This window comes from Diabrotica virgifera, chromosome 10 (assembly GCF_917563875.1).
Source record: "Diabrotica virgifera virgifera chromosome 10, PGI_DIABVI_V3a".
Taxonomy (NCBI): Eukaryota; Metazoa; Arthropoda; class Insecta; order Coleoptera; family Chrysomelidae; genus Diabrotica; species Diabrotica virgifera.
The window spans coordinates 84,744,608-84,761,664 of record NC_065452.1 but is presented as its reverse complement, the minus strand read 5'-3'; the positions used below and the strand labels follow the sequence as shown (position 1 = coordinate 84,761,664).

The window sequence follows — 17,057 nt, the reverse complement described above, 5'->3', positions numbered from 1 at the left end:
TCATTTTTTAATTGCTATTTACTTGTCAAGGTCACTATGAAGAGTTGAAACGATTATGTCTACGTTTTCTACCGGTCCTCACTAAGTGCGCGTAATGTCAAGACCTCACTTTGATATCTGTGCATAAATATATATATATATATATATATATATATATATATATATATATATATATATATATATATATATATATACAGGGTGGTTCATCTTATTCGCCTCGGTGTCTGTACGGAAAACCACTTAATATTTTAAAAAACTTTCTTCACAGTAATATACAGGGCCATTAATACTACAATCTAAAAATAATGTGAATTATACAGGGTGCTCCAAAAAAGAGTGGTATATCAAAGATATATTTTTTCTTATAGAATGCCCTATATCTGATGGCATTACTGAATTGACCTTAAAAAATAAGCTATACTTTTATAAGGGTTCCCTATACCTAAATAAAGGGTGTTTTGATTTATTTCGATTTTTATGAAAATGTAAGGTTTTAGAAAAAAATAAATATCTACGAATCTAAGAATCAGTAACAAATTCCTTCTTGGATCTTAATAATAGACTATTTAGCATACTTAAACAGATGCTTACTGCAACAAAATTTCTTACAGGGTGGTCAAAATATGAGATGGTTCTATTAACAAATTCAAGCTGTAATAACTTACTTAATTTAAATAGAACACCCTGTATCTTACTAGTCTATCGCGTAGAAAATATACTTATCTTTCAATTTGTATTAGGGTTTCCTACACCTATCTTTTTACAGGGTGGTCAAAATATTAGATTGTTCTATTAAAAATTCAAGCTGCAATAACTTACTTATTTTAAATAGAACACCCTGTATCTTACTAGCCTATCGCGTAGACAATTTATTTAGCATTCAATTCTTATTAGAGTTTCCTATACCTATCTTCCTTCATTTGTTAAATATTTAAAGATTTCCTAATTTGCATGCTTTAAAAATTAGAATTAAGTAAATATGTCGTGGTTACATATTATGTACAACACATCACCAACACCGGCAATATACTTAGACATGATACTGTCAATAATAAAATTTTCATTGTTATCATGAAATCACACAGAGTGTTGTATTATTTTAGTTGATTTTGGCCTACATGTGACATTGAATAATATGTTTATATTAAACTGCATACCCTATATTAGATGCCGTATTCTGGAAGATACTTAAATTATATTTCATTCCGTATAAGTATTTTCAATATCTTAAACCAATGCTTATTAAATAAATTTAAGAACACCACTTTTTGTTTCAATCTTTGAATCGCAATTACAGACAATTAAATGCAATGGCTACTATGACGAAAACGAGCCTATTGTACCGGGTGTCCCAATAAGAATGGCTCTCGGCCATATCTCAGGAACCGTTTATAGTAGAGCTTTGAAATAAAAAAAATTATAACAAAAGTTGTCTCAGGAAAAGTCTGGAAATTATTTTCATAATTGTGGGTCCACCGCTAGAGGGCGTAATTGAATATCAAAAATAAAAAAATCTAAATTTTACAAAATTTTCCTAATGAAGGGGCACTGGAAATCCGATTATTGCATTCTTCATCAAATTCTGCGCATATTTGATTTAACAAGTTTAACTCTACCTTTGCAAATAAGAGGTGGGGGTGAGTGGGAACCTTGTTATGAAAAAATGACTGTAAGTCCGGTTCTGCTAATTCAAATTTTGAAAACTGGGTCTTATTGAAGACAGATCTTTTTCCTCAATGTAAGCGTGATAATTGTGAACCATCCTAATAAGTAATAAGCCAGCTGGGAGGCGTTATTTAATTTTTTTCAGAAATCTAGTTTACTTTGGAAAATATTAAATACAAGTATGCATTTTTAATCATACTTTATAAAATTAGATTAAATTAGCAATAGAATAGCGAAAACCGCATGTCGATACCTTTTTCCTATCTCAAGATATCTCGAGAAACGTGTAAATTTTATACATAACTGTTACTATCACCGGTAAACTAAGTTAATGAAAAGTAGTGTGCTGTGGAAAAAAAACAAAATAACATTTTCCAGATGTCAACGTATAAAAATATAATTAATTAAAACAACAATATAAAGAGAAACAATACTATTAAAATTAAATATAACACAGAAAAAAAGAACTACTTAGTGACGACCTAAATATTCAAATTGTTGCCCATCATACACTACTCTAGAATACATTATCCAGAGAATACTAAACGCCATTCAAAGCATATCGAGAGCAGAAATTGAGACTGCTGTTCAATCTACTCTTGAAAGAGTAAATGTTTGCAACGAAAATGATGGGCAAAAATTTGAACGTTTATGTCATCACTAAATAGTTGTTTTTATTTCTTTGTAATAGGGCTTTTCAACGCTTCTCATTTGTTTCGAGCCTCTGTCATATGCCGTATAATCCGTGTATATTATTAATATACGAGATATGAACGAGGCTCGAAACAAATGAGAAGCGTTGAAAAGACCTAATATACGTTGACAGCTGGAAAATGTTTCTTTGTTGTTTCCATAGCACACTACTTTTAATGAATTTCGTTTACCGGTGACAGTAACAGTTATGTTTTTAAATTTACACGTTTTGTAAAATATCTCGAGATAGAAAAAAGATATTAACATGCGGTTTTCGCTATTCTGTTACTAATTTTGTCTAATTTTGTAATATGGTATTAAAAATGCATGTTTGTATTTAATATTTTCCAAAGAAAACTAGATTTCTGAAAAAAATTAAATAACGCCTCCCAGCTGGCTTATTACTTATTAGGATGGTTCAAAATTATCACGCTTACATTGAAGAAAAAGATCTGTCATCAACAAGACCCAGTTTTCAAAATTTGATTTAGCAGAACCGGACTTACAGCCATTTTTTCATAACAAGGTTCCCACTCACCCCCACCTCTTATTTGCAAAGGTAGAGTTAAACTTGTTAAATCAAATATGCGCAGAATTTGATGAAGAATACAATAATCGGATCTCCAGTGCCCCTTCATTAGGAAAATTTTGTAAAATTTAGATTTTTTTATTTTTGATATTCAATTACGCCCTCTAGCGGTGGATCCACAATTATGAAAATAATTTCCAGACTTTTCCTGAGGTAACTTTTGTTATAAAATTTTTTATTTCAAAGCTCTACTATAAACGGTTCCTGAGATATGGCCGAGAGCCATTCTTATTGGGACACCCGGTACAAAAATATGTAAAAATGGGTATTTACAGAATAACATGGGAATTAACATTTACAGAATTACATGTGTATTGAGAATGTTTACATGGAATTGAAGAGATTTTAAATATCTTCCATTATAAAGAATAGAATATCGAGTATGTCATTTAAAATAAGAACACTCTGTGTGATTAAATGATAAAAATATGAGTTTTATTAACGAAAGTATCTTGACTAAGATATTTAAGTATATTGCCGGTGTTGGTGATGTGTTGTACATAACCACGACATAGGTACTTAATTCTAATTTTTAAAGCTTACAAATTAGGAAATCTTTAAATATTTCAAAAATGAAGGGAGATAGGCATAGGTAACCTTAATAAGAATTGAAAGCAAAGTAAATTTTATACGCGATAGATTAGTAAGATACAGGGTGTTCCATTTCAAATAAGTAAGTTATTACAGCTTGAATTTGTTAATAGAACAATCTAATATTTTGACCACCCTGTAAAAGATAGGTATAGGAAACCCTAATATAAATTGAAAGCTAAGTAAATTTTCTACGCGATAGACTAGTAAAATACAGGGTGTCCTATTTAAAATAAGTAAGTTATTACAGCTTGAATTTGTTAATAGAACAATCTCATATTTTGACCACCCTGTACGAAATTTTATTACACCAAGCATCTGATTAAGTATGCTAAATAGTCTATTATTAAGATCCAAGAAGTAATTTGTTACTGATTCTTAGATTCGTAGATATTTATTTTTTTCTAAAACCTTACATTTTCATAAAAATCGAAATAAATCAAAACACCCTGTATTTAGGTATAGGGAACCCCTATAAAAGTATAGCTTATTTTTTTAGGTCAATTCAGTAATGTCATCAGATATAGTGCATTCCATAAGAAAAAATATAACTTTGATATACCACTCTTTTTTGGAGCACCCTGTATAATTCACATTATTTTTAGGTTGTAGTATTAAAAGCCCTGTATATTTCTGTGAAGAAATTTTTTTAAAATATCAAGTGGTTTTCCGTACAGAGACCGAGGCGAATAAGGTGAACCACCCTGTATATATATATATATATATACATATATATATATATATATATATATATATATATATATATATATATATATATATATATTGTAATGATATATTATTTTTGATATTTATAATGGATATTATTGTGAAATAGGGTTTTTGTCGCGGTTCTGAAAGAATTAGTTTGTTAAATAGTTTTTTAAATGTTTTTATTATAATCTAAATTGAACATAAAATTGAATGTTTAAATGTGATAACAAAAAAAAAATATAGAAATCTAAATTTGAAAAACAATAACTTTAACTTGAAAAACTTCCTACAATTAAATAAAACAAATTCCAGTACCTTATAATTACTGTCACTGAATGCCTTCTTATTAATATTTTATAAAATTTGAATTGTTGGATGGCTGAAAAATTAATGGATGTAAGACCAGGTCAATTGTCAGTGTCAAAACTGTCAAAATATTTCTTTTCTTTCTTCTCAATTTTAATTCAACTTTCAACTCCAGGATCAGGAAACAGGATACTATTATTAATATATTGTTTCAAAAATTATTAATATTTACAATTATGGATACTTCACAAATTCTTTTTTATATTTCTAATAAATTATCCACACTATGCTGGTTCAAATTCAGGATACATAGTATTTTTATATATTAAAGGATACTTTACCAAATTATAAGTAAGTTTTCTTCAAATATTTATCTAATTTCTCTTCGATTATACCAAATTTATCATGTTTTATATTTCTAATAAATTATCCACACTATGCTGGTTCAAATTCAGGATACATAGTATTTTTATATATTAAAGGATACTTTACCAAATTATAAGTAAGTTTTCTTCAAATATTTATCTAATTTCTTTTCGATTATACCAAATTTATCATGTTTATGCTAAATTATTATATTTTCTGTTAATTTTCAAATCTTTTTCTCTATCAAATTTATAGCTTCATTTCTAATTTCTTGACTGCCTCCTTTTGTCATTGTGACACCTCTTTTTATTCAATTTTTATTCCAGAACATTCCAAACGAAAAACAAAAAACATTATGACAAATAGAAAACTTCAATTCCTTCTTTTTTTAACATACTATGTCAAATTAGTATGTCATCCACCATCCTATAGAGTTATTTTTGTATTATTATTTATTTTAATTGATTTTAAGGCATTTCAGATCAGAATTATTACTTCTGTATAAAACTAACATCTTAAATGTTAAATATTATTATTTTAACCTATAATTATTGTTTGAAATGTCCATTTATTTATTTACATTATCTCAATTATTAAAAAAAACACAAATATAAGTCCCTACATAAGGTTTTAATAAATTTCTTATGCTAATTTTGAATGTCCTCATATAAATGATATGATCTTTAATAATTTTTATACTATTCTATGGTATATTTTCTATAAATTACATCTATAATCGCCATTTCAGTCCATTTTGGTTTCTAAACACTTTAATCGGATACTACGTTCTCTGATCTTCGACATACTCTGTTTTAGGACATAGTCATATCGTTACAATTACCCCAAAATAATGTTAAAAAAATTGAATGTAATTAAAATTTTTTCAAACATTAATTTTCCTTTATTCTATGCAAATTCTTAAATCTAATATTAATCTAATAAAATAACTCAAAAAAATTCATAAACAAACTAATACATTCATCCCATTCATCTGCTATCATCTAATACTCTTTTATGTAAAAAAATGCCTCATGACGTAACACAAATAACCTGACTACTAACTGTCACTCATGGAACATATTGAACATACCTTAAATTTATCTATGTCAAAATTGTCAATGTCAATTCAGATGCCATTTTGTGTTTAGTGTTTACATGTTTACATTTACATTTTGTATGTATTTACATCTTCTAATGCTTCTAACTACTGTATTTTTATATTTATATCAATGCAAATATGTGATATTTTAAAACCTATACCATTCTGTGTTTTTTTAAACGCTAGACTGTGTCGTTCTTAGCAGTTGGAATTACAAATTTTATACAGAAAATCTCTGGCAAACAATGTGATTTATAGTAAGTATTACATACTTTTGAAAGTTATTCAGTCTCATCATGATAATATTTGAAAATATCATTAATGTGGAATATGCCTCTAATTTTATTATCTGCATCCATCAACACATAACTATTTATTGCATTCTGATTTGTTATGATATAAGGGCCTTCAAATAAGGGTTGAAATTTTTTACATAGATTTTCTCTCAAATTTCCTCTTCTGAGATTTCTGACTAGTACTTGTTCTCCTCTTTGAAATGTTATTGGTTTCTTTATTTTTCGATTATGTTTTCTCACATATTTTTCAGCTTTCCTCATGATTCTTTGATTTACTTTTTGTAACACTGCTTCATACTTATCTTTATTATATTCACTAATCCATTTTCTGTTTCCTATGTGTCCAAACATTAAATATTCTGGTATTTCTTCTGTATTTAAATTATGGGTATTATTTAAAAAATATTCTACTTCATGTACATGCTGCTCCCAAGTTAGATGATTTTCATAACATACAATCCTTAAATATTTAATTACTTCTTTAATATATCTTTCTGCTGGGTTTGCCTGTGGATGCCTTATACTTGTAAAATGCATCTTGATACCCTTTTTCTCACAAAATGTTCGAAGATTTTGGTTGTTAAAATAGGTAGCGTTATCAATGATACAATTTCTAAATGGTCCTATTTCTTCAGAAAATTGATTAATATACCTATATCTTTAATGTTTTAACATTTGTTCTTGAGCATGGATATAGCTTAATAAATTTTGTATATAAATCAACTATCACTAGTATATGCTTTTTTTCTGTTGGACTGGGAATTAAATTTGAAATAAAATCCATGGAAACTGTGTTTAGTTTTTCATATGAAACATTAGACTTATATGTGTTTTTATTTTTGAAATTCTTTTCTTTATTTAATTGACATACATGACACTGTGTAGTGATTTCTTTTGCTATGCTCAGATCATTCTTTGTAAAATAATTATCCCTAAAGAGCATCCAAAGCTTTCTTGATCCTATATGCATGTAATTGTTATGTAAATCTTTCATTATTTCCTTGGTCAAACTTCTACTGATTACATATACTTCTATTCCATTGATTATTTTATAATACACCCCATCTTTACTAAGTTGCTTTTCCTTTTCCTCAAGATTGATTTGATCTCTCATTATCTGTTCTTTAGAGTATAACCCTGTGCTTTCTACTAATTGATTTATTCCAACTTTTAGTGTTCTTTGTCCATTTTGTGGTATATTTTCTAACCTTGACAAAGCATCTGCCACTATGTTTGATTTTCCTGAAATGTATTTGATTTCAAAACTATATTCACTTAGTAGTAGGCTCCAACGGTGGACTCGACTGTTTCCATATTTGTTTTTTAATATAGATGTTAATGCTTGATGATCTGTTTCGATGGTAAAATCATTACCCGATAAATAAAATCTTAATTTTGTGACACAGTGTATGATACTTGCTAATTCTAATTCTGATACTGAGTACCCCTTTTCGTGTGGCTTTGTAATTCTTGAAATAAATTGTATCGGGTAATCTACTCCATTATATGTTTGTAATAATACCCCCGATAATCTCTCAATTGATGCATCTGTTCTTAACGTGAATGGTTTTGTATAGTCAGGATGGTATACTTGTGAATTTGTCAGAAAAATATTTTTTATTTCTTGGAATGCTAGTTCTCTCCTCTCGTTCCATTTCCATCGTACATCTTTTCTTAATAGTTCAAGTAATGGAATTTCTTTTTTACTTAGGTCTGGTATCATCCTTTTATAATAATTAACTATACCAATAAATCCTCTTAAAGTTCTTAAATTGTGTGGTGTTTTATATTCTTGAATAACCTGTATTCGTTCTGGATCCATCTCTATTCCTTTAGTGTTAAGTTTATATCCTAGATATATTACTTCTTTTTGAAAAAATTTACATTTTTCTTGATTTATTTTTAGTCCAACTTCATCTAATCTGTCAATTATAATTTTTAGGTGTTTTTCGTGATCCTCAGCCGTTTTAGAAAAAATTAATATATCATCAATGTAGTGAATTACAAAATGTTCATATTGATCCAAGATATCATGAAGACATCTACATAAAGCACTGCAAGATGATTGAAGTCCAAATGGTACTACTTTGAACTGATAGACAACTCCATCTATCTGAAATCCTGTATACTGTCTACTTTTCCTTTCTAGGGGAATTAACCAGAAACTATGCCGCAAATCGATTTTTGTGAAAAAAGACATTCCTGTAATTCTTCCTAATATTCCATCTATACTCATTGGTGCTTCAAACTGCTTTTCGGTGATATTGTTAATATTCCTTGCATCTAGACATAATCTGATTTCACCTGATGTTTTACGTACCACTACTATTGGGTTTATAAAACATGTATCTGCCTTTTCAATGATGCCATCTTTTAGCATGTTCTTAATTTCTCTGTTTACTTCTTCTCTATATTTATATGGTATTGGGTATGATTTTATTTTAAAGTCTTTTTCTTCCTTAACCTTTATACTATGGGTATAATTTTGTGCAATTCTATTTTCTTTATTGATAAGCCCCTTGTGTTGCCGCAATATGGAAACGACTATTAATTTATATTGTTCAGGGCAACTTAAACTTTCTATAACTTCTTCTTCTTTACAAATAAAATTATTTTTCATTATAAAATCATTAGTCCTTCCTTCCAATTTTACGCACTCCGCTCCGTAGGCATCCTTCTGCTCAAATTTACCATTCCTTAAATATTCATTATAATTATTATTCTTTTTAATATTATTGGACATTTCCCTATCATAATACATTTTCTCTTCATCAACATAATTATTTTCTTGTAATATTCTACCATCAACTCTTATTCCTTGTTCCACCTCTTCTCTCTCCATAAACTCTATTTTTTTCCCTTCCAAAGTTACCATTTTTTCTTCAAAATCTATCTTTACTTTATTCTTTTCCAGTTTGTCATTTCCCATTAAAATGTCAACACATAAGTTCTTGACAATAAATCCTTGCATACTAATTTGTTTATTAAGAATATCAATTTTAAAATTAACCAGTTTATTAATTTCTCCCAGCTTCTTATTATTTGCACCTATTATTTTAATTTTTGGAATCTTGATTATATCTGTTAATTTTAATGTATTAAAAATAAAATTTTCCGAGACTAGAGTACTTTCTGAACCAGTATCAATCATAACCTTAATCATGTTATTTTGGGCCATAGCATTTATATAAATTAAATTAATAGATTCAAAATTTTTATATTCATCTAAAGAAATAAATTCCGAAGGTTTTTCATAATGACAATGGCCCAACTTGAAATTCAGAAAGTCCTCTACATAAAATTTGGATTATTAGGATTGTCAGATTGTGTCTGATCATTTGGATCTAATTCTCGATGTCTTTCACTGCTTTCACTTCTACTATTCATATTTTCTTGCCATGTACTATTCCGTTGACTGTCTTCGCAGCTCTGACCCCTTACATAATTTACCTGTCTGTTGTAATTATATCTTTGTGCATTTCTCCTGGTGTTAAAATCTTGCCTATTATAATAATTATTATTATTAAAATTCTCTCTATTACCTTGTCGCTCTTGTCTATTATCATTAGTATTATTATTAAAATTCTCTCTATTACCTTGTCTCTCATAACTAGTATTATTGTTGTTATTAAAATTTTGAGAATTACTACCATACCTATTATTGTTATATGATTGTCTATTTTTACTATTATTACTTGTAATATAACCTCTTTGTACTCTTTGAATAAAGTTAATAAAACTGTCTACTGTTTGAATGTTTTGTACTGTGACTGTTTGCACAACGTCCGCATCAAAGTGTCTAGAAACGTTCAAAACTGTTTCGTCTTCTCTAAGTGGTGGTTCTAAATATTTTGCAACAGTTATTAATTTTAAAGCATAATCTACCGTATTTAAACTTAAATTGCGATTATACTTTCCAAAATATAAAACTTCCCTAAATCTAGCTTGTTCTAATTCACCCCAATAATAATTTAAGAATTTATTTTCAAATGTTTGCAGATTATCTAAATCGTTTTCAATGCTGGCAAACCAGGTTGCTGCATTGTCACTTAATGTCATTCTAATATAATCTTTTATATCATTAATATTATTCACTGATCTTAATTTATGTTTTAAACTATTTATGTATACTCTAGGATGTAAAATTTTTATGTTACCAGAGAATTTTATACCTGTCTCATTTGTTAAATTCAAGTAAGGTCTCCCTATGTCTCTTATTTGTGAAATGTCTTCTATTCTCTGTTCTACATTCCTTATTTGATGGTTGCTTGTTTGGATATTTTGTAGCATATCATCTAATTTTTCTTCAGTTTTTCTCCTTTCTTCGTAAATTTTTGCTTCTAAGTTATATTTTTGGATTTCTATGTTCCGTTCCATATCTATATTATTATCTTTAATAATCATATTTATTTCTTTCTTTTCATTTTCTATTATTTTCTTGTAGTCATTACGTATATCTTTTATTTCACTTGCTAATTTTTTTCTAAAGCATCAAATTTTTCATCCATCTGTTTTTCTAATCGTTTCACAATTTTAGCATTATTTTCTTCCATTTTTCTGGAATTCTCTTCCAATTTTTGTTCCATTTTTTTCATATCTTCTTTGATTTCTTTAGAATTTTCTTCCAGTTTTTTGTTGATCTGCATCATTAAAGACATCAATGCTGTCATATTGACATTTTCCTCTTGTTCTTGTGTTATTCCTGTTGTCTCTTGTAGAACTGGAGCTACACTCTGCTCTTGTTCCGCCTGCTGAGTTTCTCCGTCCACTTCCACATTTTCTTCCACTTCCACATCTTCTTCGTTCTTTTTGTTTCTTAAACCTTTCCTTCCTTGAGACATTTTTGAGATCTTACTTGTTAAAATCCAATTTAAAATAAAATATAAAATTGATTCTAATCAAAATTATTTCAATTATATGAGAGCATTTATTTTAACAAACTAATTCTTTTAATTAGGAGGTCCTACGTTGTGACGCCATATTTGTAATGATATATTATTTTTGATATTTATAATGGATATTATTGTGAAATAGGGTTTTGTCGCGGTTCTGAAAGAATTAGTTTGTTAAATAGTTTTTTAAATGTTTTTATTATAATCTAAATTGAACATAAAATTGAATGTTTAAATGTGATAACAAAAAAAAAATATAGAAATCTAAATTTGAAAAACAATAACTTTAACTTGAAAAACTTCCTACAATTAAATAAAACAAATTCCAGTACCTTATAATTACTGTCACTGAATGCCTTCTTATTAATATTTTATAAAATTTGAATTGTTGGATGGCTGAAAAATTAATGGATGTAAGACCAGGTCAATTGTCAGTGTCAAAACTGTCAAAATATTTCTTTTCTTTCTTCTCAATTTTAATTCAACTTTCAACTCCAGGATCAGGAAACAGGATATTATTATTAATATATTGTTTCAAAAATTATTAATATTTACAATTATGGATACTTCGCAAATTCTTTTTTATATTTCTAATAAATTATCCACACTATGCTGGTTCAAATTCAGGATACATAGTATTTTTATATATTAAAGGATACTTTACCAAATTATAAGTAAGTTTTCTTCAAATATTTATCTAATTTCTCTTCGATTATACCAAATTTATCATGTTTTATATTTCTAATAAATTATCCACACTATGCTGGTTCAAATTCAGGATACATAGTATTTTTATATATTAAAGGATACTTTACCAAATTATAAGTAAGTTTTCTTCAAATATTTATCTAATTTCTTTTCGATTATACCAAATTTATCATGTTTATGCTAAATTATTATATTTTCTGTTAATTTTCAAATCTTTTTCTCTATCAAATTTATGGCTTCATTTCTAATTTCTTGACTGCCTCCTTTTGTCATTGTGACACCTCTTTTTATTCAATTTTTATTCCAGAACATTCCAAACGAAAAACAAAAAACATTATGACAAATAGAAAACTTCAATTCCTTCTTTTTTTAACATACTATGTCAAATTAGTATGTCATCCACCATCCTATAGAGTTATTTTTGTATTATTATTTATTTTAATTGATTTTAAGGCATTTCAGATCAGAATTATTACTTCTGTATAAAACTAACATCTTAAATGTTAAATATTATTATTTTAACCTATAATTATTGTTTGAAATGTCCATTTATTTATTTACATTATCTCAATTATTAAAAAAAAACAAATATAAGTCCCTACATAAGGTTTTAATAAATTTCTTATGCTAATTTTGAATGTCCTCATATACACCGAGAGAACAATTTCTTTTCTCCTAAAACACCGATTTCTTTGAGCAATATTTCTTAAAAGTTAACATATCCTATTAACTTAAACATACCGGTTCACATATAAAGAAACGAGTTTTTTAAACACAACTCAATAATTTCTTACAGATAATTTCTTCAATACTAAGAAATGCATTAATGGCTACATTTAATTTTCTTATCCTAAAGTTTTTATTTCTTAAATTGAAAACTACAAATATTTTGCAGTATAAGAAATATAATGTTAAGTTAATGCATATTTATATTTGTGAACAAGAAATTTTCTTGCAATTAAATAAATATTTTAAACCACAAGAAATAATTCTTCAGAAATGCCCTCTCTAGTAACTGTGGTTATAAAATAAAAACTTTGTCATTAATGCCGAAATGTTACTTGCAAAGAGATTTTCTTTCACAAAATAATTGCGCAGATTAACTATTTATGATTTAGTCGTCAGTGTTTGTCAAGATGGCGTGATATGTTCATGTTAATATAGATGGATGTTGGATTTATTGGTGTACTTTAAAAATTAACGGATATTTTGAAGGTACGTACATATATAGGTATTAAATAAAAGTAAATTGAGTAATTTAAGATGTAATAATAATATTGTTGCGTATCCGAATGGTTAAAAAAGAAATATAATAGTATCTTTATATGCTTTTTAGGTATAATGATGGACGACTCTGAAATAAAGGAGCTTATTATTCTAACTGGGAAATACGCCACAATTTAAAGCTGGGACAAAATGATATAATATATAGCTTCAGAACAATATTAAGAAAGGAGTTATTAACCAACTGCGGGACCTTCCAGAACTTCATACATGTAAGTACCTTTTTAAAAATGTGTATACTTATGTATCAACTATAATAGGTTTCTTGAATGCATCGTCTTCTATAAAAATATACAATATAACGCTATATCAAACATGGCGGGTGCAACGCTGAGGATTTTTTCTGTTAATTTATTTGAGATAAAGAAATCAGTTAGTCTAAAAGAATTATATGTTTATGGTTAAGAAATGTTATTGCCGAAAACCGTGAATTAGTTAATATGTATTAAATGACTTAGATGTAAACTAATAATACTTTCCCGTAATAAAATTTCTTAATGATTAGGTATGCTGTCTCTTTTAGATTATAAAAATTAAGAAAATTACATATTATTATGTCTGCTTCAATGCTTTACATTGGTTGTATTTTCCCTCTTGTTTTAGCTAACAATGTTTATTGTGTGACTTAATATTATACAGATAAATAATTAATATTTCATTAACAAAAAGAAAAAAATAAACAAATATATGTAGGTTAAATAATGCCATATGTTTGAACTAATTATGATTGATTATTATTAGTATTAATAGTTCTTACGTGGGGACGTGTATTTGTTTTTTTTTTGTATTTTCTAAATTTGTCAAAATAAATATCTATATTTTTATAAAAAAATTTTTATTAAAGTAAGTTTACTCTTTCTACATAACGATTTTGTTTTAGTGAATTGCTGATATAAAAAGTGCTATTAACAAAAGAAGGAAAATTTGAGGAAGTTGGATTTGCCTCTCCATCCTTTTATTGTTGTGTAGAAGCCAGTGGTTTAAGGCTGGTGGAGAAAATATTTGTATGTAATAATAACGTTTTATATCTTGTTTTATTAATAAATAATTATTTTACCTTAACACAATGATTTATTTCGCCGTATGTAATATCACTTTATTTTCAAGAAATATTAACTTAACTCTAAATATACGTTTATCTCTGCGAAATATATTTCTTAACATTAAATAAATAAATTATTAATAGTAAAATAATAATATTTCTTACTAAGAAATATTATTGCTCAGAAAGAACAGTTTTCTAATGTGTAGAAAATATATTTTTATGACTAATAAAATTAATTAACATCAAGTGTAATTTCTTTCTGATAAATGGGTTTGAAGTTTGCCAGAAAGTGATAGTTCAATCATGTTTAAGATATATTTCTTTGGCTATAGTAGAATTTATTTGAAATATTTTAGAAAATTATATCTTACACACAAAGATATATTTCTTAGGCAATATGCCAAGTCGATCTTTCTTAAATATTAATAAAGTTTCTTTATGTCAAGAATTTTTTTCTCTCGGTGTAAATGATATGATCTTTAATAATTTGTATACTATTCTATGGTATATTTTCTATAAATTACATCTATAATCGCCATTTCAGTCCATTTTGGTTTCTAAACACTTTAATCGGATACTACGTTCTCTGATCTTCGACATACTCTGTTTTAGGACATAGTCATATCGTTACAATATATATATATATATATATATGCAAAAAGAATAAAGCTTCTAGCAAAGCTTGCTATTGCTTTTATGAATTAAAACGCCATAATACATGGCATTGGAGCACAAATTCGTCAAAACTTCCGTGATTTAACTGGTACCAATAGACTGATATATCGATATTTCAAGGTCTCCCTCTCATCAGTCAGTCGAGCTGGTACTACAAATTAAATCACGGAAGTTTCTCTGAACGTCTCCAAAAATTTCGCCACTCTAGTGGCAGCTTACAGAGGCGCCATCTCTTTTGATGGCAGGGAACGAAGACGATTTAATAATACCGTCTCCTATCCTCTGAGCTATCGGAATGTGCAAAAAGAATAAAGCTTCTAGCAAAGCTTGCTATTGCTTTTATGAATTAAAACGCCATAATACATGGCATTGGAGCACAAATTCGTCAAAACTTCCGTGATTTAACTGGTACCAATAGACTGATATATCGATATTTCAAGGTCTCCCTCTCATCAGTCAGTCGAGCTGGTACTACAAATTAAATCACGGAAGTTTCTCTGAACGTCTCCAAAAATTTCGCCACTCTAGTGGCAGCTTACAGAGGCGCCATCTCTTTTGATGGCAGGGAACGAAGACGATTTAATAATACCGTCTCCTATCCTCTGAGCTATCGGAATGTGCAAAAAGAATAAAGCTTCTAGCAAAGCTTGCTATTGCTTTTATGAATTAAAACGCCATAATACATGGCATTGGAGCACAAATTCGTCAAAACTTCCGTGATTTAACTGGTACCAATAGACTGATATATCGATATTTCAAGGTCTCCCTCTCATCAGTCAGTCGAGCTGGTACTACAAATTAAATCACGGAAGTTTCTCTGAACGTCTCCAAAAATTTCGCCACTCTAGTGGCAGCTTACAGAGGCGCCATCTCTTTTGATGGCAGGGAACGAAGACGATTTAATAATACCGTCTCCTATCCTCTGAGCTATCGGAATGTGCAAAAAGAATAAAGCTTCTAGCAAAGCTTGCTATTGCTTTTATGAATTAAAACGCCATAATACATGGCATTGGAGCACAAATTCGTCAAAACTTCCGTGATTTAACTGGTACCAATAGACTGATATATCGATATTTCAAGGTCTCCCTCTCATCAGTCAGTCGAGCTGGTACTACAAATTAAATCACGGAAGTTTCTCTGAACGTCTCCAAAAATTTCGCCACTCTAGTGGCAGCTTACAGAGGCGCCATCTCTTTTGATGGCAGGGAACGAAGACGATTTAATAATACCGTCTCCTATCCTCTGAGCTATCGGAATGTGCAAAAAGAATAAAGCTTCTAGCAAAGCTTGCTATTGCTTTTATGAATTAAAACGCCATAATACATGGCATTGGAGCACAAATTCGTCAAAACTTCCGTGATTTAACTGGTACCAATAGACTGATATATCGATATTTCAAGGTCTCCCTCTCATCAGTCAGTCGAGCTGGTACTACAAATTAAATCACGGAAGTTTCTCTGAACGTCTCCAAAAATTTCGCCACTCTAGTGGCAGCTTACAGAGGCGCCATCTCTTTTGATGGCAGGGAACGAAGACGATTTAATAATACCGTCTCCTATCCTCTGAGCTATCGGAATGTGCAAAAAGAATAAAGCTTCTAGCAAAGCTTGCTATTGCTTTTATGAATTAAAACGCCATAATACATGGCATTGGAGCACAAATTCGTCAAAATTTGTGCTCCAATGCCATGTATTATGGCGTTTTAATTCATAAAAGCAATAGCAAGCTTTGCTAGAAGCTTTATTCTTTTTGCACATTCCGATAGCTCAGAGGATAGGAGACGGTATTATTAAATCGTCTTCGTTCCCTGCCATCAAAAGAGATGGCGCCTCTGTAAGCTGCCACTAGAGTGGCGAAATTTTTGGAGACGTTCAGAGAAACTTCCGTGATTTAATTTGTAGTACCAGCTCGACTGACTGATGAGAGGGAGACCTTGAAATATCGATATATCAGTCTATTGGTACCAGTTAAATCACGGAAGTTTTGACGAATTTGTGCTCCAATGCCATGTATTATGGCGTTTTAATTCATAAAAGCAATAGCAAGCTTTGCTAGAAGCTTTATTCTTTTTGCACATTCCGATAGCTCAGAGGATAGGAGACGGTATTATTAAATCGTCTTCGTTCCCTGCCATCAA

At 28.8% G+C, this 17,057-nt stretch overlaps 1 protein-coding gene across 1 annotated transcript; it reads right to left on the bottom strand.

The window, feature by feature from the left end:
- Positions 1-9,607: 9,607 nt before the first annotated feature.
- Positions 9,608-10,693, bottom strand: LOC126893100 (GATA zinc finger domain-containing protein 4-like). Its single transcript, XM_050663045.1, has one exon. The coding sequence runs from the start codon at positions 10,691-10,693 to the stop codon at positions 9,608-9,610; it is 1,086 nt and encodes a 361-aa protein (XP_050519002.1).
- Between the last annotated feature and the right edge of the window lie 6,364 nt (positions 10,694-17,057).

Excerpts from the sequence above, each read along its gene's own strand:
- LOC126893100 (XM_050663045.1), bottom strand. The coding sequence starts at position 10,693 with ATGGAACGGAACATAGAAATCCAAAAATATAACTTAGAAGCAAAAATT.